This window comes from Lissotriton vulgaris, chromosome 5 (assembly GCF_964263255.1).
Source record: "Lissotriton vulgaris chromosome 5, aLisVul1.2, whole genome shotgun sequence".
Lineage (NCBI taxonomy): Eukaryota > Metazoa > Chordata > Amphibia > Caudata > Salamandridae > Lissotriton > Lissotriton vulgaris.
This window is the reverse complement of record NC_141693.1, coordinates 809673865-809700027: the sequence shown is the minus strand read 5'-3', so window position 1 is coordinate 809700027 and position 26163 is coordinate 809673865. Positions and strand designations below refer to the sequence as shown.

General features: G+C 43.1%; 1 protein-coding gene across 2 annotated transcripts in view; it reads right to left on the bottom strand.

The window, feature by feature from the left end:
* Nucleotides 1–26163, bottom strand: part of MCU (mitochondrial calcium uniporter) — a 774118-nt gene that overhangs the window by 179110 nt on the left and 568845 nt on the right. For both annotated transcript variants that reach the window (XM_086922280.1, XM_086922281.1), the window contains one exon: nucleotides 6866–7036. In XM_086922280.1, coding sequence (XP_086778406.1) covers nucleotides 6866–7036 — 171 coding nt within the window. The remainder of the gene's footprint in view (nucleotides 1–6865; nucleotides 7037–26163) is intronic.

Genomic DNA, 26163 nt, shown 5'->3' with positions numbered 1-26163 from the left:
TAGAGAGTTTGGGGGAAGAGGCCATAAACAATCTAAATTCTTTTTTATTATTGTAATACTGAGTTTTTATTTATTATTAAATATTTTGATGGGGTCTATATGTAGACTAGGCAGAACCTTAATACATACCGCCATTTTAATGGGTTAAAATAGCTTCATATTAAAAACACTTTATGAGACAACATATAAAAAAATGCGCTCCTAGGTGGAATTGGTACAATTCACAATTGGATTTTGTGATTACATTCAATTACACTGAAATGAGGAATGCTGAATCAGACCGAGAAAAATTATTAGTGGAAATTGACCGCATTAATAATCTCCTGGAAGCTACAGGTGAGACTGATTTTATCATCAAAAGAAAGGTGGAAATTGACATTCGTGTTAAAAAATTGGAATAAACTATCATAGAAAGAAAAATCACAAAGTTCGCACGGGACAAAAATGATTACGCTATGGGGAGAATCTTCATGTTCTCTAGTAAATACGACTACCTAAATTCTTTGACCTTTAACAGTGATGAGGGTGGATCTGAAAAATCAGCACCAGTCCCAAGTATCTGTGACAATTATTCACTAGTTGAGGAGCTGAATTTTGTCAGCGAGGACCGACGTTATTCCCTGCGCTCCCGGAATCCTCAAACAAAGCAAGGAAATCAATCAGCCAACGCAGGCGCGCAAGGAAGCGGATCTGCAAACAAAAGTACCTCAAGGCAAAACAAAAAAGAGTTGGAGAAGATAACAAGCACAATGGAAAATACGGTTATCAATCTTACTGATCTTGTCTTGTATAAAGCTGAACAACAACTACTCTCTTTAGGACTTTCTTATTGTCCGCCAAATAGGTTTTCATACAACCAAACACGGATTGACGTTTTTAAATTTATTCGCAAAATAAAACTGATAAAACATTACCAACTTGAATCCAAGCGAACTAAAACAGTCAACATGCCTTCAACTGAAGATTCCACACCAACCCTGCAAGTACGTGATATCAGTGGCTTACAAAACCTATATGATTTGCCATATAATGATGACTCACAAACTCCACCGATGGCGAGTCAAGCTATCAATATGAACTGTCCAGTCACAAGTCCTTTCCGTCCGAAATCCACGTTTTTGCCTTTGATGCCAAGAGACACAGTGGATGTGTTTAACGATAGAGTTACAACAGAACTAAAAGCTTTAAATATACAAGTCATGACTCAAAGGAAACAGCAAGATTATAACAACCACCAATACCATCTGCTTATAAAAAAACTACAAAACAACAAGGATGTGATAATAAAAAATGCAGACAAGGGAGGAAATACGGTTTTATGGCAATTGAAGGACTACATGATTGAGGCAGAAAGACATTTATTGGATACCTCGTGTTATCTAAAATCTACACAATTTGCTATGTCTCAAAGTCAGGAAAAAACTCGTAAACAAATTGCCAATTGGAAAAGACTAGGTTTACTATCGAAAGAAGAAAGTAAATTCTTAACCAATGAACATCCGATTACTCCGAATCAATATTTCCTCCCTAAGATCCACAAGCAAATCACACCTACTCCTGGTCGTCCCATTATATCTGCGATTGGAAGCACAAATGAAAACATATCTAAATATGTAGACCTCTTTTTGCAACCCCACATGACTAAACTAATGTCTTATCTAAAGGACACTACAGACTTCCTAACCAAAATTGAGAATGTAATATGGTGTGAGAACTATCTATTCCTGGTAATAAACATCGAATCATTATATACCTCTATTAACCATCAACAGGGTATCAATGCTTGCAACTTCTATCTGAGCAAACGTGACATATGTTTCCGTGATCATAATGTGATGTTGATCGAAATTATCAGAATTTGCCTTACTTCTAATTTCTTCCGTTCTCATGGTAACATCTACCAACAGCTACGTGGTGTGGCAATGGGCTCGTGCTTTTCCCCCAGCTACTCATGCTTGCATGTGGGTTGGTGGGAGGAGCACGAGCTCAGAATCACGCATCGGCACTGGTTGAGTAACATCGTCAATTATTGGCGTATTATTGAGGACGTGTGTATAATCTGGAAAGGGACAACAGATGAAGCGTTATCTTTTGTATCTGATCTAAACACCAACACAACCAACCTTAAGTTCACGGCCTCTATCACTTCTGACACGGCAGAATTCCATGATGTGCAGATGTTGATAAAAGACTCTAAACTTGAGACGCGATTACACCGCTTATCTACAGCGGGCAATTCGATCCTGCTTGCCGGGAGTGCTCACCCACTACATACCATTAAAAGTATCTCTTATGTGGAATTTATTCGTACATGTAGAATTTGCAGTGATGCCACAGCACTTGATGAGTGTTTAAATGACTCTAAATTGCATTTTTTAAGTAGGGGGTTATTCTGAAAACACTCTGGATCAGGCCCTAATTAAAGCTAGATCGCTTGATCGTAAGTCCCTACTTGCACCGAAGAAATCTGATAATTCTGATAACATCGTTTCTGAATGCTCAGTTAGACTGATCACAACTTTTTGTGCTCAGGAACGTAAAATATGACGTATCATTTGCAAGGAATGGCCAATAATACTAACGGATGTCATTCTTGGTCCCATTTTACCAGCTATTCCTGATATAACCTTCAGGAGGGCACCTTCAATGCGTGATGCGTTGGATAAACCATCACCTGAGGTCTTTCCGAAAAAACCTTGGTTTCACAAAACAGGATTTTTTTAAGTGCACCTCTTGCCGTGCTTGCACGTTTGCAAAGAATAGTACCCACTACAAGACCGTATTTAGTGAGGTTCCTGTGCCTATTCGAGAACATCTAACTTGCAGATCAGAATATGTAATTTATAAACTAAAATGTACCGGCAATCTCGAATATATTGGTAGCACGAAGCTTCCCGTGCATAAACGCATCTTGCAGCACATACAAGCTATTATTAATAGCGATGAGAACTATCCTGTAGCAAGGCACTTTCGATCTGTATATAATAAATTGCTTAAAGATCTGGAATATACTGTGCCAAGTTCAGTGCCCCAGCCCGGACGGGGAGGGAATCGGGACAAGCTACTGAGGCAAAAAGAATCGCACTTCATACTCGCTTTAGACACCAAGGCCCCTAATAGGTTCAATTTAACGGAAGACTTAAATAACTTCCTATAGACCTGGTTGGAAGTATTGTTCTGTCTTAAAATATCTATTCAGAATGTTTGAAAATCATATATTTTTTCTATACAATTGCTCTACATGAATTTGGTCATCGGCTGATGACCATTACAATTACATTGGTTTCATATATGAATTCCACCATAATCCTGTTTCTATAGAATATCATCTTTATAAAACACTGTACATTTCAAAGTAACTGTCTTTACTGCTTACTCGGCTGTGAGCAACATATTTTTATTCACATTTAATGTGGGTTTCAATTTATTATTTATGTTTTTTGGTAACAAAACTGCACATTTTTAGTACTTTTTGTTTGGCAAACCATAAAGTTGAAATAGATTAATACGAAAATGAATTATTAGGCATGTCTGTAACATTCTAGACTGGTATATTGATAGTCTACTTACTGCAAAACTGATATAATGAATTATGAATTTGAACTTTTATTAAGTGACATTCGTCAAATGACTACAACTGTTTGCAATTGTGAATTTTTATTAAGACACTATGTCGTAATTGTAATGATGTTCATCATTTGCAATCATGGTCATTAATCATTGATTATGTATTTATTTATTAACTGTTTTGTTTTTCATTCAACCACAAAATGTTACTTTCAACATTCATACATCAAATTGATAATGTAATCTAATCTTGGTTAACATAGCCATTTAATAATGGCGCTTGTTTGTATTTTCTAATATACCTTTACATATTGGTCTGTCATTTGTTTCTATCACCTTCACTGCGAGGCGGTGCACACTTTTGATTTGTCCCACTATTATGTTTATTATAAATTTGGCTGTTCTTCCTGAGCGCGTTATGTGAGCACACTCCCTTGAGGAGTGAAACGCGTCGTCGGTTGGACAGTTGTCCTTTATTTTTTTAATAAAGCACTCTATTCTGCTATCCATTTGAGGAGTTGATGATCTTCCTTGGAACGATTTATGCGCTGCAAAAAGTGAGTTTGGTTTTAGGTCTGCATCTGGAGTGATTCCGTCCTCCATTGGCGGAACAGGACTGATATATATATATATATATATATATATACATATATATATACATATACACACACACACACACACACACACACACACACATGGATGGGTTTAAGCAAACAGGAAAATAGAACGTAGGCGGGGGGAAAGGATAAAGAGAGCACAAGTTCCCGATATTGTATCGATCACAGAAGTTAACAAAAAATAAAAACCCTGTGAGGGTTAATGGGGTAAATTAAGATAGGAGATTCCCCAAATAGACAGACTAAAATAGTTGTTATTGTGTGTGATCTTACAGCCTACCCAGATGTGCTCCGGCTAAAAAAAGACTAAACAGACCACCTGCCCTCCCTTTTGAATTCCAGAATCCGCAAAGTGAATACAAGGTGAGACATAGGTCATAATGACCATAGCTATAATTATTAAATAACAGACCTCCATTATAAAAATGAATTAGGTGTGTAAACAGCCTCTTTCTATAAATTGAATTCTCGAGATTAACCAAGACGAGTTCCGGTTTCGTTGTGAACTGGCATCCGCCTATATCTTTTACCAATCCGAGGTGAGATCTAAAAACGTCAAATAGTGCTTATGAACATTAAACGTGATTCCCTCAATGATCGAATAAAAGACTTATGAACCAATGCACCTATTATTTATACAGGGAGGTGTCTGACCAGAAGCTTAATTATCCAAGAAACAGATGTTCTTGTTTAAACAACATAACCAGAGAAAGTTATAGGTCCTACATTTTAACACTCTATAAGACAGCACAATAACTATAGAAAAATGTGGGAGTCTAATGCAAGTTGTTTAAAATATCTTTCAGTGACTAATAGGAAAAAAATCAGTATATTTCTTCACATATACGTGGGTGCACTGGTGAGAGTAGGAAAAAAACTCTTAAATAAGGGAGAGTGCGTGATTGTATACTTGCTTTGAATGGATGGCGAATACATGTAATCTTTTCTCTTTGAACTCTCTCAAGGGATGTGTAAGGACTTATAAATATCAGAAACCAACAATGTACATAAGGGTGAGTAAGAAGAGCCTCCCCCAAATATGTATTCGATACGGACCCAGTCCAGTGCACCAAGCAGTCCCAGAAGAGATAAGGCAAAGCCGGGGTGAGAGGAAAGTCAGCAATAGAGACGGGCCAGCAGAGGTCCAGCCACTGACCCAAGAGGAAAAGAGGGCACGGAAGCCCAGCCACAGTCCAGCCGATCGTCCAGAGGCTCTACTACCCCATAACCAGGCACAAAGTCTCGTACCGCCGGCTGCCCCGGTCCCAGAGAGCGAGTTCGCCGTCCAGAACGGGGGCTGAGAGGGCATCGCTGATGGGAGGGGTATGTCACCCCAGTATGAAGGGAGAGGGTGAGTCCACCGCAGTACTCCTCCCGGTAGGCCTCAGCATGCAGCGTCAGCTATCCTCCCTCCAGCCCACTGCCAGATCCAATGAGTTCTCGGGCTGTTTCTGGGCATTTTCCTGACCAGTTCGCGTGGGTAGGCAACAAATGAGGTGGGGGTACACGATCCGATTAGAAGCCCCCCCCCCCATGCCCAGCAGTTTAGGCCCATCCGTAAAGTGTGCCCAGCGGCGCTCCAAGAGATGCGATTTCTTCTGCCACCATCTTGGACACACCCCTGAAATTGTTTTTAAACAATGTGTAACCTGTGCAGGGAATTATGGGTAAGAAAAAGTGGCGGTATCCTCATAAGCCACAACATACAGGTCTTCTACAGGTTCTAGTGTTTAACTTCATCAGGGGTTGGTGCGCTTCTATAGTTGTCGTACAACCCCAGAGAAAGTAAGATGCAGTTCGTTTTTTCTGAAGCTAAGAAAAATTCAAAAACGCATTAAGGCGTAGAGATGTGCTCTGTGCCCCAAGCAAGGAACAAGACGCTTTGTGAATTTTTTTTTTTTTAAGGCTAAAGAAAATCCGTGCTGAAGCAGAGACTCCGCTCCTCTGGACAGAGAAGCACTGAAAAGAAAGGAGGTGCATGAAACTATCATTAACTGGGACCCGGAAGGGAAAGTCTACGAACAATCCTAATCCATCCCCTTTCAATACCCACCTCCTGGTGTGTTTCTTCTGTTGGTGGGTTGGTAGAAGTAACAATGAGAAGAGATTTACTGATCCTCCTTCCCTCCCTTTCTCCCACATCCCTCCATCCCAACAAAAAAATAAAATGTCTCAAGCGGGTAGCCATGGTTACAGAGCTGTTGAAGTAGTAATATATGTCCTTAATTTTTTTCGGTGGGCCCATCAACCAGCTCAATCCTTAGATAGACCTGGGAGGAGCAAGGGAACCCCTCCCAGTCCCTTCCAATACGTGTGTAACATCATTAGTGATATTACATGGACATTAAGAAGCCAGCTCAGAAGTGAGAACTGGGAACCTGCAAACTTGTTTCATACCAACCCCATGACCAGGAAGAGCCCCGTGATATATATACATAAGTACATCATTCTATGATGTATATAAATATTAATAAGGTAGAAAAGGGGTTAAAAAAACATAGTAAAAGCCAATTGCGGGATGACCAGAAGTCCACTCTTTCTACACTGTATGTGCATATTGCATATATTTAGCAGAGTACTGGTAACACGAAATCTATGACAGGCAGTTACAGCGGTCTGTAGGCAAGACCTAAAAAGTGCTTTTAAGTTTAAAAAATAAGTTTAAAAAATAAAAGAGGTACCTGATGAGTAGATCGCAACTCGGTCAATTCCCCGGTCTTCTGCTTGAAGCTGTTGCAAAAATACGCCTACTGAGTCTGAGATAGGTTTTAGTGTAAACTGGCATCGCTCCCGTCGAGATGGTAAGCTAACAGAGATAACAGGTAGGCCATTTTGGTAAACCACAGTTACTTCTGGAAAGAAAGAAAAAACAAAAATACTAACGGTAAACCTAGGTTTAAAATATACTGTTGCACAATAAATAGGAGCATAAGCATTTCTATATTGTAAGGATCAAGATTAGAAATGTTACAGTGCCTGAATAGGTTTGCATTGTGTTGTTCTTCTATCACAACCATCACAAATGATTAAGAAGTAGAAATAATATTTTTGTCAGTTATAAAATGTTAGAAATTAGAAAACATTAACGTGTGGCTGAAAAAGCACATACAAAATCAATATGAATTATTTCAATGAAAAAATGATCAAATTAAGCAACAAACTAATGCATTAATGATACAGAGAAGTAATAAACCTGAACAGAAATATCTACAACACTCTAAGAACGAGCTCCTGTAAAGCAGACTTGAGAGAGGCTACACAAAATTTATTTAGATAAGCTAACACTTGCTTGCACTTGTACATCAATTACAAAACAGCAGAAAAACATGAGCCATACTATGTAGGGTTGTCAGACTTTAAAGGATGTGCCTATAAAAGCCAAGCTTCCCTTTGCGCTATGTTTGCTGAGGTGTGCCGGAGGGTAAGGGTGCTCTGGTCTACCTAGGGAGCTCGTAGGGTTTTAAATATGCTTCGTTATTTAGAAATCACTAGGAACATAGAGGCACAACAAATCCCATCAATATGAAGCATGGAAAACACCAGCTGTCCTACTTGACTTAGTAACAACGATTAAGATATTAATCAAGGCGCTAAAGCAACAGTTCTTAACCTTTTGACTTGTTTGGACCACCAATGAACCATTACTAAAAAACAGGGGACCTGTTCCCACACAATTTCTAGGATTTGAACCACAAAACATAAAAACAAGTATACAATCAAAAATTCCCCAAATGATTAAATATTTTAATTTATAAACAGTACAGAAAATTCGAAATTTTGATGGGAAGGTTGGACCTTTTCTAAATTCAGATTTTAATTTAAAACGTTGAAGTGATATGCTAGACTCTAGCTCGTCACTCTAATTGTGTTCTTAAATGCTTGCTCTCTTTTTGTCTGTGTTTGAGTTGAGGCCACACATCGTCTATACTATATACTGATTGTTTTGCCTGCACTGCTCCCACGAATCAAGCTAAACATACCAACTTTATTTTAAGCTTCTAATTTGTAAATTCCTTCTTCATAAATTTTTTTTTTACATTTCCAAAACAGTTGCAGACCCCAGGGGTCTGCAGACCACAACTTTACAACCACTGCTCTAGAGGACGAATCTACGGACGAATCTACTGAGAGCAAGAGATGTAGATTAAAAACTCTAAGTAAGCAAATAGCTAAACACTCGTGTTGGGAGTAAAAACATTGGTGACTTGTTTGTTCACTAGTTTACCGTAAAGATTTCGACAAAGTCTTTTATAAGCTGAAGGTGCATCTTGCACAGCTTTTAGGCCACCAAATTCTTCTAGTTAGCCCAGTCATTCTCAATCTTTTTCAGTGTTCGGGCTAACATGTAGGTTCATTTATTTATTTTGAGTTTTATAGAGCGCAAACTTGACCCGTTAGGGTATCAGAGCGCTTTACATAGTCAAAGAGTTGTACAAAAAGCATGGAATCACGAGAGTATACCATAGATTGGGAGGGTGGGTGGGTGCTGAGTAAAAGGGGGATGGAAAGAACACAAAGTACAGTTAGCTTTACAGTTGCTGAGGACACAGGAGGGATGGAAGGATACAAGGTACAGATAACATAGTTGCTGAAGAAGACCCCGGGTTTCATGGTAGGGTGGAAAGTCGACGGAAGAAGGCAATAGTCTGTTGGAGTTGCAGGACAGGGTTTAGTCGAGGAATTTACTCATGAGGATGGATTTGGCCTCCTTTTTGAAACGTGCAAGAGGGGATTTTTCTGATGGCGGGTGGGAGGGAGTTCCATATTCTTGCCGCAGCCCCAGCGAACGCCCGATTATAATTTTTTTTCTTTTTTTTTCAAAAGCGTGCGGGTGTGAATAGGAGGTCTCTGGCGGACCGTGAGTTTCTGGTTCCTCCAGCTAACACAAGTTTCTGTGCAAGATATGAAGGGGAGTTTGAGTATAAGGCCTTGTGCATGATGCATGCCAGCTTAAGCTGTATTCTGGCCTCGAGAGCAAGCCAGTTCGGCGGTTTCAGGTGTGGAGAAATGTGATCAAACTTCCTTGTGCCGGTGAGTAGTTTGGCTGCCGCATTGAGGCAGGCTTTTAAGGGTGCTAGGGAGATCTTGGATAAAGCAGAGCGGGTGGAACAGCCATTTTCCAGTCTAGAAAGGACTAGTGCTTGGACCGCCATTTTAAGGTCGGGAGAGTCAAGGAAGGGTTTGTTTCCATAGGTAGTTCAGGTGGAATCTGGCAGATTTGGCCATCGAGCTGATGTGGTCTTGCATGTTCAAGAAGCAGACAAGGTTATTCCCAGCGATTTAGCTGAGTTCACAATGGTCGGTGGACAGTTTAAGGCTGTGATGGTCTTAATCCAAGTCTGAATCTCGGGTCGGTTTTTGGAGGGGAAATTAGAAGAAATTCAGCTTTCTTTGCGTTGAGTTTGAGTTGATTGGAGGCGAGCCATTGGGCGGTCTGCTTCAGGGCCTCACTCAGGGAGAGAACCTCCTCGATAGGTGAGATTTTGATGTAGATCTGCGTGTCATCAGCGTACATATGGTAGGAGATATTTGCGGTGTGAAGGACTTCGGCAAGTGGTTCTAGGAAACGGTTGAAGAGGGTGGGGGACAGCGTTGAGCCTTGAGGGACTCCAACCGCGATCGAAAAGGGAGCGGACAGGATGCCGTTGATTAGGAATCTCTGAGATCGGTTTTGGAGGAAGCATCTAAACCATTCAAGGACGGTGCCATCTGGTACCATCCTGAGTTTTAGACGTTCGAGAAACTTCTCATGGTTGACTGTGTCGAAGGCAGAGGATAGATCTATGAGGATTGGGAGACAGGTTTTGCCTTGGTGAAGGGCTTGGCAGGCATCATCGACGATGTGGAGCATGGTGGTTTTAGTGCTGTGTCCCGGTCTAAATCCAGATTGGAAGTCAGAGTAGGTTGAAGTTGTTGATGTGACGTCTTAGCTGCAGTTGCACACACTTCTCCAGGTCTTTAGCAAAGAGAGGGATGTTGGAAATAGGTCTGAAATGGTCAGGTGAAGCTGGATCCAGAGACTGCTTTTTCAGAATGGGGAGGACTTGGCCCACTTCCAGGGAGTCAGGAATTGATCCCTGCTGGAGGGAGGCATTAATTATCGTAGTCCAGCTAGGAATAATGGATTGGGCGACGGTAGCTAGGCAGTTGGAAGGGAGCAGGTCGTTGAAGTGGTTGTTCGGGTTTAAGGTAGATAGGATTTTGGAGACAGTCTTCGTCATAGAGTGTGAAGTCGGTCCAGTTTGCTTGATTCTTGGGCGAAGCCTGTTGGGGCGACATGGGTGGAGGAGGCAGATCAGAGGTGGGGGGGGGGGAAAGGGGGGATGTAGAGAGTATGGGGCGGAACAGAGTTCTTTACCTAAGGTTTTAATTTTGTCCGCAAAAAACAAGGAGAATTCCTCTGATGAAATAAGAGACTTGGGGTTTTCGTTCGATGTTTTGGCCAATTTGTTGGATTGGTGTTTGACAGTTCGAAGAGTTTGCGGGGCCTGTTCTGAGCGTTCCCCAGTTCCGACCTGAAGAATTCTTTTTTTGAGTTGAGGATTTTCTTGTTGTATGTATTTCTGGCCTGGCGGACAGGTTTTAGCTGAGCGGCAGAGGGGTGCTGTCTCCAGATCTCCTCTCAATGTTGAGGGATCCAGTGAACCAGGGGTTTCTATCTTTGATTTGAGTTTTTTAGTTTTAGTGGGGCTAGGTCATCCAGAATGTTGGACATAGTTGCAGAATAGTGACTGTTGAGGTCACTGACCGTTGTGGTATGCGCGGGGAGGGGAGGTCAGATTTGCCTCGAGTTCCTTGTAGTCTAGGTTCTTAGTGTCTCGGACCCAGCGTTTAGGAAGCACCGGGTGTGGTGCCCTTGTCTTGAGGGTGCCAGATAGTAGGAAGGCAATGGCGTGGTGGTCAGACCAGTCACAGGGGTCTATTGAGATAGGCTCTATGGTTGTTTCCTTAGAGATGATCCAGTCAAAAGTGGTCCCTTTCGAGTGAGTTGGGAGTAAACAAGATTGGGTCAGGGCTTGATCGGTCAGGAGGTCTTTAATGGCGTGGACATGAGGATCCTTGAGGTCGTTCCAGTGTAAGTTCAAATTGCAGAGGAACATTTTTTTTGCGTTGGAGGAACTCTTTGCTGTGAGGATTTCCATGAGGAGGTCAGTGAAGGAGTCGTTCATGCCTGGGGGTGGTAAAAGATGTGGAGGTTGCATAGTTGGGTGGAGTTATTGCAAATTGAGAGGGCGTGGTATTCGCAGGAGTCGGTGGTATCCGCCAGAATTTCCATGACATGAAGGCTAGAGCGATAGATGCAGGCGATGTCCCCTCCTTTCTTGCTATGTTGTCTGTCCAGCCTAGCAATGTTACAGTTGGGAGGGACTAAGATGTCCAAGCATGGGGATGAGGAATCGTTTAGCCATGATTCTAATAGAACTGCTAAGTCGAACTTATTGTTCATGATGAGAGCAGCAACATCAGCAGTGTGCTTTACAGCAGATTGGCAGTTGATTAAGAGACCAGTCAGGGAGCCGGAGGGGCTGTCAGGTGTCGAGGCAGACAGAAATACAGGCATTAGATTGCTTCTGGTCACACTTCTGTTGCAGAGGGTAGCAGATCTGCAGGGGTTGATAGCGACTGTGCAGATGGGATGTTCTTCACTCACGTCTGATAGACATGGGGTGACTGGGGCTGTATTGTGTTCCGGTAGAATGGCGAGAATTTCTTTTTCAGTGAGGTCTAGCAGATTTGGTGGGGCAAGGGGAGGGTTGTAGGAGAGGACGAGAGCTAGGGTTTCTTCCTCCGATAGGTGGCAAGGGTGCTTGCGAGGGCGAAGTTGCCTCAGGGATGGAGTTAGAGGGTGTTTGGAGAGCACTGTAAAAGGTGGGGAAGTGGAGTTCAAAAGTGGCTTGAGGCTGACGACTGAGAGTTCAGCGAGGTGGAGGAGGTTTGTTAGATCCAGGATGGAGAAATGGATGCTGTGGATTATTTTGGTGGCTCTGGAGTGCAGAGTATCGATATCCATATAAGAGGGGGCGAGGTAGGGGTGCTAGGAGGGTTAGGATCAGCTGTATTGGGAGCAGGCGCGATAGGGGTGCTAGGAGGGTTAGGATGGGCTGTATTGGGAGCAGTAGGGGGGTGGTTTGTGGGCTAGCAGGGTTAGCTTGACCTGCATCATAGGTCATTAGAGGCTTACCGGTCTCAGAGTCCGAGTGGGGAGCTAGACCGGAGGAGTCCAGGGGTTTTGGGTCGATTGCGTTAGCAGGGCCGGTAGCAGAGCAGAGGGGGTTGGGGTGACCTGTGTTAAAGCCCTCCGAGACCGTAAGGTGAGAAAGAGGGGAGGGGACCAGGGGTCTCGGGCGGTAGAGGTGGCAGGGCCGGTAAAGGAACTGGAAGAGTTGGGAGGAGTAGTGTTGGAGAACCTTAGAGAAGTGGTTTGTGGGAGGGTAGATATACGGGGCGGGCCGGTCGGAAGATCGAGGCGAGTGTTGGTCGCCCTGCTAATGTCATGCACATGGTTTTGAGGAGGGTAAAAAGGTCCGCAAATGTATTAAGGTTTTTGGTTGAGTCTTGGACCAATTCAATGTTGCTTTTATAAAGGGTGAAGGTACGGTCGGCTCGCAGGGCTGCTGAGGGCGCTACTGTGAGCTTAGTGCCATAGGGAATGTTCCTGGTTGAGCGTACATTAAGGAGTTGCTCAAAGGTATTTCGCCAAGCGGGGGTTCTTCTGGAGTAGAAAACAAGGTCGTTGATGACTGTGCCGTTGTCCGCCTGAAACGTAGGTCAGAGATCAGAGTCTCAGGGTGAATTTGCAGGGTGAGGTGCTTGAATTTCTTTGCGGCGGTTTTGGAGAGGGTCGGGGGGTAAACCAGGGTGTATGCGTTTACCCCCCCACATTGTCGAACCTACGACCCATCTCACTACTTCCGGCCCTGTGTAAGGTTACAGAGTCAATTGTAAATAAACAACTTACTCGTTTCCTGGAAGAGAGTGAGGCATGGCACCCTAACCAGGCGGGCTTCAGGGTCCAACATTCCACCGAATCGGCCCTCCTGTTCACCACAGAAACTATCCGCTCAGCCCTAGACCAAGGTAAGAAGGCCGTCTTGATTTTATTAGACCTATCGGCGGCCTTCGACACGGTCTCACATGCCATCCTATTAGACCGGCTAATAACATCTGGCGTCACCGGGACAGTGCTTGAGTGGATAAGAAACTTTTTAAGTGACAGGAGGCAAGTGGTGACCCTGGGGGAATTTTGCTCCAGTGAAAAAGCGCTGTTGACGGGAGTCCCGCAGGGTTCGAGCCTGAGCCCGACCCTGTTTAATGTCTATACCGCACCCCTGATAAAATTGATTTCGTCATTTGGCATAGACGCCATAGCCTATGCCGATGACACACAGCTTATCCTGGTAATGGATAAGGATAACCAAGCCTGGGAGGAAAATCTCAAAGGTTGCCTAACGGCCACCTTTGAATGGATGCGTCTAAACCATCTGAAATGCAACACAGGCAAAACGGAGATCATGCCTATAGGCCCAAATAATGAGTTCATCCCACGATTATGGTGGCCAGAAAAAGCTGAAATACCACCTCATACAACCAACTTGGCCCGTAATCTGGGGGTGCATTTTGACTCTGACCTGTCTTTTAGACAACAAGCGGCTAGAGTGGCAGGCATGTGTTTTGGGGTAATAAAGGGGCTGAGAAAGTTCTTTGATCTTTTGCCCCTTGAAGCAAGGAAAACAGTTACGGTTGCACTAGTAACATCACGCATCGATTACTGTAATAGCCTCTACGCTGGCACAAATAAAGCTGTCACACACAAACTTCAGATGGTGCAACATGCAGCTGCGAGGTTGGTTTTAAAGTGGCCGAAAAGATCATCTGCAACCAAAGCCCTTAAGGCACTACACTGGCTGCCTATTATAAAAAGGGTCTTGTTTAAAGTACTCTTAATTACTTTTAGAGCGGTCCACAACTTAGGCCCATCCTACCTGAGGAAAAAATTCAGCAGATACTGCCCAACCAGAGCACTGCGTTCTTCAACGGCCAACTTGCTTACTGTCCCAAGTTTCAGACTTAAAACTCGAGGGGGTAAATCCCTGGCGGTACTGGGAGCAAAAGCATGGAATTCCCTTCCCCCCCAGTTGAGATCACTGGATAAAGAAATAGATTTCCGTAAACACCTAAAAACCTGGATCTTTAATCTACAAGACACGACTGCCCAAAGTCTAGTGTAATTCGGGTCTCGGTCAAGTAAGCATAGGAACTACCTAACATCTGGTGGTCTTTTCTGGGCGCCTAGATGCTCCTTGGAGCGATTGTCGCGCGTTATAAATTGGTATTTACATTTACATTTACATTTACCCCAGTAGCAGTCAGGCCAGGGCCAACCAGGATGACAAGGGTTGGGCACTAAAGGAGCGACCTGGGTCGGTAATCAGCAGAATTCCTTATATCCGTAGTCATTGGGATAGTAACTTTGGGACATCACTATTAAAAATTTAGCCGGGTCGTAAGTGAGACTAAATTCCTGGAGCTTTCCAAGGACCAACAGGCTTTTATTGATTGCTATAGCAGGTCAGTGCCACCAAGATGGCCGCCACTCGAGCGAGCATGGCTCAGGGTGCAGTTATGGGCCCTTGTTTGTTGAGAAGGTGCAGTCCTCTTTCTGTTACCACTGCTAATCAAGCCTGGCTGGGGTACAGCTGTGGACCCTTGTTTGTTTCTATTGTTCAGTACTCTTTCTATAGCCATTTCAAGGTGCTGCCATTTTCGAGGGCGGACTGTCTGGGCAGCGTGGAGGTGCAGTTTTGTGAACAAAATGGCAGGGGCAATAAAGCTGCCGTTGTGCCATAGACTGGCCACTTCACTGTACCGCTAAGAATTCCGATACCAGACCCGCCTTTGTGTCTGGATATCGCTATGTTCCTGCTAATGCACACTGCTCACTCTGTGCCTGCCATATTGTGGGGGGCTTCCCATCTGTTGGCAGAGTTAACCGCCTGTTGCTCTCCATGAGTAAGTCTTCAAAGGCAGGCACACCGTTCACAGCCTTTGAGCTTACTGCTGCTTTAAGTGTGGTTACTGTGTCGGGGGCGGGGCTTTGTCTCGAGCCGTGAGCCCGTTCACCAGCTCCACGCAGCTCGTGGTGTCCCTGCCGCCCTGAGCGCGATCGGAACGGCAGTACTGCATCGGGTTGTTAAAGATTGCAGGGATTTGTTAGCATGAGCTGAAAGCCATTTTGTATTTGGCAGCCATTTTAGGTAGCCATGTGCTCGCCTTATGCTGCTTCCCTCTTCAGAGCCTTGCACATGCTCAGAGAGGTCTAGCTAGTAGAATGCGCCTGCTCCTCTTATATAACTGTCAGGCTAATCTTGCTGATGTATGGAGAAGTAGCTCTCCTCCCACTTTGTTGAGCAAGCAAATCTTGTATACCCATATTAGTCATTTTGCATGCTTACATGAGCCAGGACCTCCCATTGGTTTTATGCTGACTATGTAACCCTAAGCATATATAAGGTCCTTGTTTTCTGTACTCCTTAGACTTCCTCATACAGGTTCTGAGGGTACTGTGTGACATAGTCTCCCTCATCTGAGGTTAATAAAGAGGTTACTTTGATATGTCAGCTTCTGTGCCAATTTCTTCTTTGTTGGTTTAAAGAACCAGGTTTATCAGTGAGACCCCTGAGAAGGTTTCTATGTTCTACAAATGGCGCGCCAACGTGGATCTCATCAGAGAAGTGGCTATCCAAGGGAGTGATCTTGACAGGAGACAGGAATCTACTGAGGAAGCGAGGACAGGACTCTACTAAGGAGGTACTCTGTGCACTGAGATTATGGGGATTCTCTGTCTCTGCAACCCAGTATATTTCTGTTCTTCCTGATTTTGATCCTCCACATGTTTACCGCTCCTGACTGAGAACCTTTTTGGTGTGAGTATTCTAAAAATTGACCGTTAGGTCATTCAGAACTTGGCAGTTAGAATAAGGACACCAGGGATTGGTAAGGGTCGTTTTGATGCGACACTTGCTGTTCGTTTGATACCAGGGATTGGTAAGGTTGTTTTATGTGGCTTACTGTTTGGTTTTGTATTGGCCAATTTTGGGATTTTGATTTGGTAATTTATAAATTGCAATTTGTGTGGGCAGGTAATGAGGAGACACTTCTCTACTTTGTATAAGATTTGAACGGCACAACGTACAAGTGTACTTTAAGTGCTACTTCCGTATAATATTTGCATATGTTGCAATAGCTACTTCTGTACTTCCGTATAATATCTGCACATGTTGCAATATTTTTAACATGCCCGATTCAAGCGCACATCAAAGAATGTGTTGCTTTTTGGAGGTACCATAGTGAGATTTGAAGTGAATTAGCCGGCTCCCCTAGAGGGAATACCTAAATAGTTTAGGTATAAAAACATTTCTTCCTTGGTGATTCTGTACCCCATGGAATTAAAATATGGACATAAAACAAACAAGGATCCTATTCTGCGCACTTTTATAAATGGAGTTATGCAGAGCGATTTTTGATGTTCTGCCAGCCAAAGCTAGTGAATTGAGTGTATTTTGGCTTCTTGAAAATAAAACCGTCTGTTGGGCTGTTTTGTGTAGTCTTTTGGAATACTATTGAGAAGCTCTTCTTGTAAATATGACTTACAACTAGTATTTACAAATGGTTTGGTTTAAGTACAGTCTGTGGGCTGTCCTTTGTTTCTGTCCTAAGTGTTGATCTGTGGGTTAATCATGTGTTTAAATGTCTATGTGGTTTCACATTAGTGATACTTCTGTGAGTAAATAGCGATTGCGCTCTTTGTGAAAGAATGGCTAGTCTTAAGCGCGCTGTATTGTGTGTTCTGAGTATGATCCCCTTACGTATGTCTGGAATGAGCTCAATGTGTGTGTTTGTGTTTTTTTTTGCTGGGATTCCCTGGGATTCTCAGCTAACGCAGCACTTTAATACCTGACAAGGTAATATGTTAACTACTATACAGCGCTACACTAGAAAGATATGAATTTGGAGCTTAAGGTTTCTTGTGAAATTGGATTCAAATGTGGAAACTGATGCGAATAAACTTGACCTAAAAATAATCAATTCAAATTGCCATCTATTCTGAAACAAAACTTGTAGAACCATGCTGGGGAAGGTAGAATAAAGTGACAAGTGATGTACTGTTTCTCCATTGGTATAACACTACTATGGCTACTCAAAGAGTCTCCTTGAACCTACCTTTGCAGTCCTCCTAGCTGAGAGAATGTTAAATCAAAAAAAATCTGCTCTGTTAATAGTAAGATAATAAGGTTAAACGTTAACATGATATTAATATAGGCACAATCTCAAACTGGATGCTGCAAAATGCATACATAGAATGAAAAGAAGGGAGCAGGCGGAGGAGGTGGTTGAAACAGAGGTGCCTTCTACAAGTAATGTAGTACTAATTCCAATTGTAATCAAGCATTAGCAATTCAATAGGTCTCACATTCGCGAGAGTTTGAGCTACTGACGTTGTAAATGACAATGTCTTTACTCATGTGTTTTGGTTTGGAGTGGATGTATTAAAAAGCATTTGCAAAGCAATCCGTATTGCATTTGTAAAAGTTAGCGCTCGGCGTTGAAAATGACAAAGTTTTTTACTTTTTTTTGTATGCGGCGGGGTGATATTTGCATAGCGCTATTTCCATTCATATGACCTCGCAGGGCTGGAGAACCACAAAAAGGAAATGGGTTATGAGGGAGAGGATACAAGAGTAATATACTGGCTGAAATAAAAAAGTAACAACATTTTGGAAATAGCAAACACTTTAAGGGAATGCAAGATGAAGTAAAGCATGTACAATGTTAGCAGCAACAACATAGCTACCTTAATGCTTTTACATTTATTATTCGGAAATCATGGAGTGTTTTTGCCTGAAAAGTTAGGAACATGACTACAGGGCTGGAAGTGACCTGTTTCAATGTCCATTGCTTATATTCTTATTAAACTTAACCAGTACAGTTTTAAAAGACCACATCCCCGAATATAAAGCCACAGTACACATTTTATGAACTAAAACAAGGAAAACCACTGATAAGGATTACATTAAATATTTACCACTTTACTCATCAACCAGGTATTGCAGTACCTCCAGGAATGGTGTACTTCCCCACCGGTGAAAACAATGTTGTTCAAAGAAAGCGTAAAAAATGAAAGGAGCTCTTCACTGGCAAACTCTGTAAAGTGGCGCTAATGTGTGTGGTTGTGAACAAAACCTTTCTGATAACTTTGCAACCACTGTCTCGCTTTATTTAGAGTTTATCGTATTTTTAAACTTGTTTTTCTGTCTGTCCAGAGTCTGCACTTTTGAATAGAAAAAATGTCTGAAAAAGATGACATTTGCAGCCAAAGTGTTTTTTGGATCGATTCCACAGGAGAACACAAAGGAAAGGAGAGGAAAGAGGGTAAGATCCATTTTTTGAAGTCCTAGTTTTCATCAAGTGAGGAGCAAGACAGAGACAGAAAGAAGAAATAAGAAGAGGAACAAAGAGAAAGGGGGAGGTGCAGCGGCAGAGCAGAAGTGAACACTGTTCAAAGAAAAAAGAGAAACCGCTTTACTGGCAAACTTTTTTAAAGTGGCGCTAATGTGTTTGGTGTGAATAAAATCAATCTGGCCACTTTTCGTATTTTTAACCTTTTTTTCCCTCTCTATTTCCGAAGCTACACTTTGGAACAGAAAAATGTCAGAAAAAGACGACATTTGCAGTCAAAGTGTTTCTTTCTTTTTTGGATCAATTTCATGGGAGAAAAATTCAAGGGGAGGACACAGAGGGTAAGAGCAGTTTGCTGAAGTCAAGGTTTTCAGCAAGTGAGCAAAGGAGCAGACCTAATACCGTCCGATGACTTTGTTGGAAAATGGTTGCACGGCAAGCTGCCATTTTGGAACTGGAGCTCATGTAAAGCGTTCCAATACCTTCCGGTCTGGTTAGCGTTACAACTGCAAAACAAATATCAGGAAAACGGTACCTCCATTGGCGTGCGTAGACACCGAATTCCTCTCAACTGTGCATGCCTAATTGCAAAGTGAAATTAAACATGCTTCATATTAGTGCACAGAGCAGTTGTGCCAATTATAATACAAATGTCCTCGTTGGAAAATGTTAGAGCAGTGAGCTGCCACTTTGAAACAGAAGGTTTTGTAAAGTGCTGCAAAACGTCTGGTCGGGTTCGCACTACAACTACAAAAAAAACAAGCAATGTTGTGAGGGTGCAGTATCATGGGCTGTCACAAAGTGTCCCTTGGGACCTCTTTTGGCTACATATGGCACTGCACCCTGCAACATGGCTAGGCACAGGATATGGCGCAGCGGTGAGAGCTGCTGACTGTTGAGCTGGGGATATATGCTCAAGTCTGCGATCGGCTCAACATCCTGTGATAATGGACTGATTGTTTAATGTCCCCAAGCCCATGGCTAGATGTGCTATATAAATAAAAACATTTACCATAGGAATTCGATGCAGCAATCTCTGGGTGGGCAAGCAGTGTCCTGCAGGAGGGTGGGGGTAGATGGCAAACTGATATTAAACAAGGGCACTGCATTGCAAATTATGCATAAAGTAACCAAAAAACAAGCAAACCAGCAGTTGCCTCAGACAGGTTGTGGTGGCCTGCGAGCAGTGTGATGGGGAGGCACGGGAGATTAGGGGACATGAAGCAACAGAAGCAGTGTTGTGGGAGGGGGGAGGCACAGGAGATTAAGGGAAATGAAGAAACCGAAGAAGTTGTGCGGGAGGAGTGAAGGGGAGGCACAGGGAAATAAAGCGACAGCAAGCAAATGATGCAACCGAAGTTTCATTGCACAAGTAAACAGAACAGTTAAGAAGCAAATTGGCAGGCCAACTAAAAATAGGTTTCTCTCGAAGTATAAATCACCTGAACAGTAAGAACACATATAAGAGGGCCAGTCTTCATGGGAGGATACAAAATACCAAATACAGGGACTACTAAGTGTATTCACCAATAAAAAGCATTTCTAAAGGAGAGCAACAGGAACCAATGAAAAAGATGTGTTTTTTCAAGCCTATATCCTAGATACAGAATGTCTTGAAGAGACAGCACAAGTGCTGCCTAGGTGAGACCTAAAAAGGAGAAGCGTCATGTCAGAGGGCAAGACTAGAGGAACAGATAGATCATCACTACGTTGGAAAAATTGCAACATTGTTTGCCCAAAGCTGATATTACATTTTAATTGCTTATGCCAAATAAATATGGCCATCTTTGGACAACCCCTCACAAATTGCTCAAAGCCACAGTGAAGCGTTCCTAAGCAAAAGACAGGCAAGTTGAGCATTCCCATGGATCCACTAATGTACAAACTGGTCAACCTTCGGTTGTGGCCAAGACTAGCACAATCATTTGTGTGAATAGTAGCCAAATATTTGGCCTGACAGCCGTTGTTGATGCAATCTATTTTCCACAAAGTTACATATTTCAAGCCGGGTATACAAGTTGCAACAATTACTAATATAACGGACCATTACTTCCTTAACTATACTAAATATGCCCTAGAAAAGAGTATAGAATTGGCTGATTTCACTTTTGTTGCGGATCCCATCCTAGCTCATAAAACAAAACCAGCATTATGCTAACATTGTTGGATGCGCGCCACTGTATTCTTTCTGTCAGCGAAATCATTTTGTCTTGTTTTATTCTCACCTACACAATTCGTGTACAAACTCCAGCAAAATATAGTCCATCTGGGAAGAATGTGTCAAAAAGTAACCAGTGAAGCTTGAGCTGTCTCATATAAACCGGAGGGCCACTCAGCACAATTCAGGAGATTAATTAAAATTGCTTGAATAACAACAAAAAAATTGTTGGCTAGGGACTGCGTTCTAAAAGTGGTGATGCTTTCTTTTAAAATGTTTAACTCCTTAACTACTGAGACTTTTTCATCCCAGTGCAGGGCTCTTTTTTGGGCATTTGGGGTACTTCATGCTTGGCCTCCATTCCCTTTTTTTTCCACATAAGGTATCAATGCAAATTTGCATCCTTTTTTGCAACATTCTGGGATTGTAAAACGTACCCAGGATTTGAGGATTCCCCTTGAGGGGGGAGAGAAAATAGCCAAAATATATCTACATTTTGAGTTTTGGGGGAAGAAGAGAAAAAAGTGCTCTGCAAAGAAAAATATCTTTTCTAAAAATGGCATCAACGAAAGGCTTCCTGTGCTAAAATCACCATCTTCACAGCTTTCAGAAACTTGCAGATCCGAATTAAATATATATATATATATATATATATATATATATATATATATATATATATATATATATATATATATATATATATATATATATATATATATATATATATTTTACCACAGTTTTGGAATTTTTCAAACAGGTGGCACATTTGTTTTCTAATTTTTATGCCTGCAACCTACTTGCAGTTTGTGGTGGAAACTGGTGTGAAACCCATGGGTGATCCTGGAAAGCTATAGATTTGTGAAAAGTAGACAACATTTTGAATTCCGGAAGTGGTCATTTGCACAAATCTCTATGGTCATTTGTGTAGATCTCTAAAGGTTTTCCCAAAGAAACAAACTGCTGAAATAAAAATATATAAAAAATTATTAGGAAAAAATTTCCATGTGTGACAACGTTTTCATCTGTAACTTCTGGTCACTATGGCAGATTTACAAAAGTAATGCACAATTACATCCGCTTGACGCTACTGGTTGAAGAGATGTATAGTTTGTAAGCTGTCCAAGAGCCCAACGTACCGAGAACCAACAACTGACCTGCACCTCAACATCAAATCAAGGTCAATGGGAACCCCCTGCAAGATTTACCATTGACCCCAGTTTGATCGTTTCTGTTGCAGCTCACACCCCCCCCCCCCCCAAATAAAACTGCAAAGCTTCGTGCTCTTGTGTGTCTAGAAGGAAGATGGGTGATAAACAAGCACCCGAGGGTCTTTTGAAGACCTTCTTAGTGTCAGCCAATGTCCGACAGATGCACTGGGGAGGTAGTGCAGGCATCGTCCATTGGCCAACAGCAGCACTAAAAGATTAAGAATAAATATTGTTGCAGGATTCCACTTTCATATCACTGGTTTCGTTCTGGTATACCTAGGTCTTTCTGCTCCACATACCTTGTAAGATAAGCTCATATTGGTTTTGGGTAATCTGGTCATCACATTCTCTATAATTATTGCCTTTTTAGTTTCCACACAAGTCTCCTCTTTTGGATGAAGGGGGAGCGGTTACTCAGTTTTGCCAGTCTCTAGAACTATCTTTGTTGGTAGAAGACATCTCACTCTGCAGATCATATTTTAGATTTAATGGTCGACCCTTAGAACTTTGATCAATCAATCAATCGAGAATTTGTAGAGCGCACTACTTACCCGAGAGGGTCTCAAGGCGCTGGGGGGAAAAAAGGGAGGGGGCGCTACTTGTCAAACAGCCAGGTCTGGAGTAGCCTCCTGAAGGTTAGCAGGTCTTGGGTCGTAGGCTCAGTGGGAGGGTGTTCCAGGTCTTGGCGGTGAGGTGGGAGAAGGATCTGCCGCCGGTGGTTGTTCTTCGGATGCGAGGGACGGTGGCGAGGTCGGCGGAACGGAGCAGCCGGTTGGGGATGTAGAAGAAGTCATTTTTTGAGGTAAGCTGGGCCAATCTTGTGGAATGCCTTGTGTGCATGGATGAGGAGCTTGAAGGAAATACTCTTGTTGACGGGAGCCAGGGCAGGTTTCTCAGGTGGGGGGTGATGTGGCTGTGGCGTGGAACGTCGAGGATCAGGCGTGCAGAGGAGTTTTGAATGCGTTGCAGTCGTTTGATGAGCTTGGCCGGGGCTCCCGCGTAGAGGGCGTTTCCATAGTCGAATCTACTACTGAAGAGGGCCTGGGTAACTGTTCTTCTTGTATCTGTCGGGATCCACCTGTAGATCTTTCGGATCCCTGCGTCGTGGAGGTGTGGGCGGTGGCAGACGGTGTCGAAGGCAGCAGAAAGGTCCAGGAAGATGAGGGCCGCGGCCTCACCGTTGTCCAGCAGGTTCCTGATATCGTCTGGGGCAGTGATGAGGACAGTCTCGGTGCTGTGGTTGCCGCAGAACCCGGACTGGGATGGGTCCAGGATGCTGTTTTCTTCAAGGTATCGGGTTAGGTGTCTGTTGACGATCTTCTCGATGACCTTGGCTGGGACATGAAGCAGGGAGATGGGCTGGAAGTTCTTGAGGTCTCTCGGTCCGCCTTGGGTTTTTTGAGTAGGGCGTTGATCTCTGCGTGTATCCAGTTCTCTGGGAAGGTCGCGGTTTCGAAGGAGTGATGGAGCTGCTGGCTTTGTTGAAGATGTGGTGCGGGAGTGGGTCTGACTGGGAGCCGGAGTGGATTGTGCTCATGGTCTTGATGGTGTCATCTATGTTCACATTGGCCCAGGTTGGCACGGGGTCATGGTCAATGGTGTGCGGGGGTGTCTGTCGGTTGGGGCTGTCTGGGCGTTGAAGCGGTCGTGGATGTCAGATCTTGCTGTGGAGGAAGGTGGCGAGGGAGTCACACATGGCTTGCAACGGCGGGATGTCTAGGTTGGAGCTGGGGTTGGAGAGTTCCTTTACGATGTTGAAGAGCTCCTTGCTGTTGTGTGCCTTGTTGTCGAGGCGGTCTTTGAAGGAGGTCCTTGTTACAGACCTGATGAGGTGATGGTGTTTACGGATGGCGTCTTTGTGGGCTGCGAGACTGTCCGGTGTATTTTCATTGTGCAGTTTCTTCTCTAGTTTCCGGCATGTTCGCTTGGAGGCTAGGAGTTCTGGGGTGAACCAGCTAGCTTGATGATCTACACTGTATTGATCCCCAGATTTGGGTGACCATTTTCTGTTTCCTTTTGACATTATGCCTGGAAGTGCCACTTAATACGGATTGCCATCACCCTCACATTTTGGTGGGAAACTCCCCGAATAAGCGGAGTATGGATGAGGCCAAAGTCAAATTTTGATGCCACTGGTTAGTTTTCTCCTGAACTTGCCACATGTTTCTAGAGACTGTCTCAGGGAGTCTGTTCACACTGTACACATTATCTTGGAAGGGAATACTCTCCACCACTCCTTCCAATCGTTATTACTCGCGGAATTTCAAGTTGAAAGGCGAGTGAAATGCTAATGTAGTCTTACATATTCACATATTCAGAAGAATCAAATTATGAGCACCATCAGCAACAGAGACAGTATAAAATGCCTGAATATGGACCTTGTAAAGCAAACAAAAGTAGATGGGCAAGCTTCTAACACCACGAGGGGACTATTCAGAGTGGGCAACCTCATCCTTCATTCACAACTGCTGTGTGAAAAATTGGCTTCCACTTCTCTGATAAATTACAAAGCATATACGAGAACATGAAAACTGGGAACTTTTCCTTAGAAACAGTCTCTGTTGAGGGCTCTCATACTTTTGAGATTCCATTCAAGGAAGTCCTCCTAGTTATCTCTGTGATCCAAGTGATTGTCTTGCTATACACAAAAGGGTCTTGCTCACCAGATTCTGCATGCCCAGTGTCAGTATTTCAACCCTGCGTGCTCTCAGTGGTTCCAGCCATTACCTCCTTTTTCTGGATACCTTTCCCTGCTTCAGCTATCACACTTAGTTCAAAGCAGGTGGTGCTTGCGCCCTTGTTTCAAGGAGAGCGTAGAGCCTTATCATAGACCTACTCTATTACTCCTGGCAATATCCAAGATATGTGAAAGAATAAATGGCTGACTAACCATCTGGGGGAGTGGTTCATCCAGCTGGTCTTATACCAAGAAATGGGGATAGAAACCACCCGGACAGTAGTCCTGGATGACCTAAGAACGGGTAGCTCTGCCAAGGGTGGCATTAACCGGATTCTCCTACTTTTGCCTCTGGCTGAAACAGGTTCTCCCATGGGTTCCATCAGGCACTTCTCTCTCCCTCATTTTATTTAATGTAAAGGCCTCCACTGGGGCGAATTTAGATATTTTGACATAGGTTCAGTTTCCGACACTGATAATACCCATCTTGACCCGCACTTCAATCAACATCCATTGGAGATTCAGCCCACACTTTATTCCTACCCATCAGCCGCCCAAGCCCCAATGAAAATTAATCATGTAAAGCTCTGTACCCGCAAAACGGATTAGCCAGGACAGCCTGTAAGAGCACACTTTATTGCCCCTTAACAAAGGCTGTCCTATTTCTAAAGTATCAAGGTCAAGAATCGTCGATTCTGCTTTGCAGAGTTGCTGTCCTTTAAGCAACATATTAATAGTATGGCTTTTGTGTTTTTACCACAAGGCTACTGGTGATGGTCCTCTATTTTGTTCCACAACATCATTGCGCTCCTTTTTTTGGATTACTTTTCTATTGAGGCTAGACTATTCCAATCTGCATTATGTGGCTTTTTCATTTGGGACAACAGCGAGGCTTCCGATAATTTAGAATAAGGTAGCTGGACTAGTTTTACATTTTTGCACATTTGCCCACGTTTCTTCTGCCCACCTTTCCCTCCGCTGGCTACCTACAAATAAATTATCATTTTTAAGTCCATGTGCTTCGTTTATCTGTACTTTTATGGCCAGTGGTCTAAATGTACTTGTTTGGCTGCTAAATTTCTGTTTTCCATCTTGGATCTAGCTCTCTCGCTCTTTTCACGATTCCATGGCTCAAGTGATCAAGGAGTGGTGGCTAGCTGTTTCTGTCCTTGTCGCTCCAACTTAAACAGTCTGCTACACTTAGTCTGTCTAATCCAGGCTTCTCAACCCAGTAGTTTGTGACCTTCGGGTAGCTCTCCAGATAACACTAAGTAGTTCTCCTGTGTGTAGCCCATCCTAATTAATTAGGAAAGCGTGTATTTGAGACAGAAATTGGTGTAAGTCAGAACTCATAAAAGGATGTTTGGTGGAAAATGCTTGAATTTCCAAAATATTTGTAAAGTTAATATTTGAATGATTAATCATGTGGCAATGGAGAAAATTACTAATAGTATTACATATGTAACCTGCGTAAAGGCA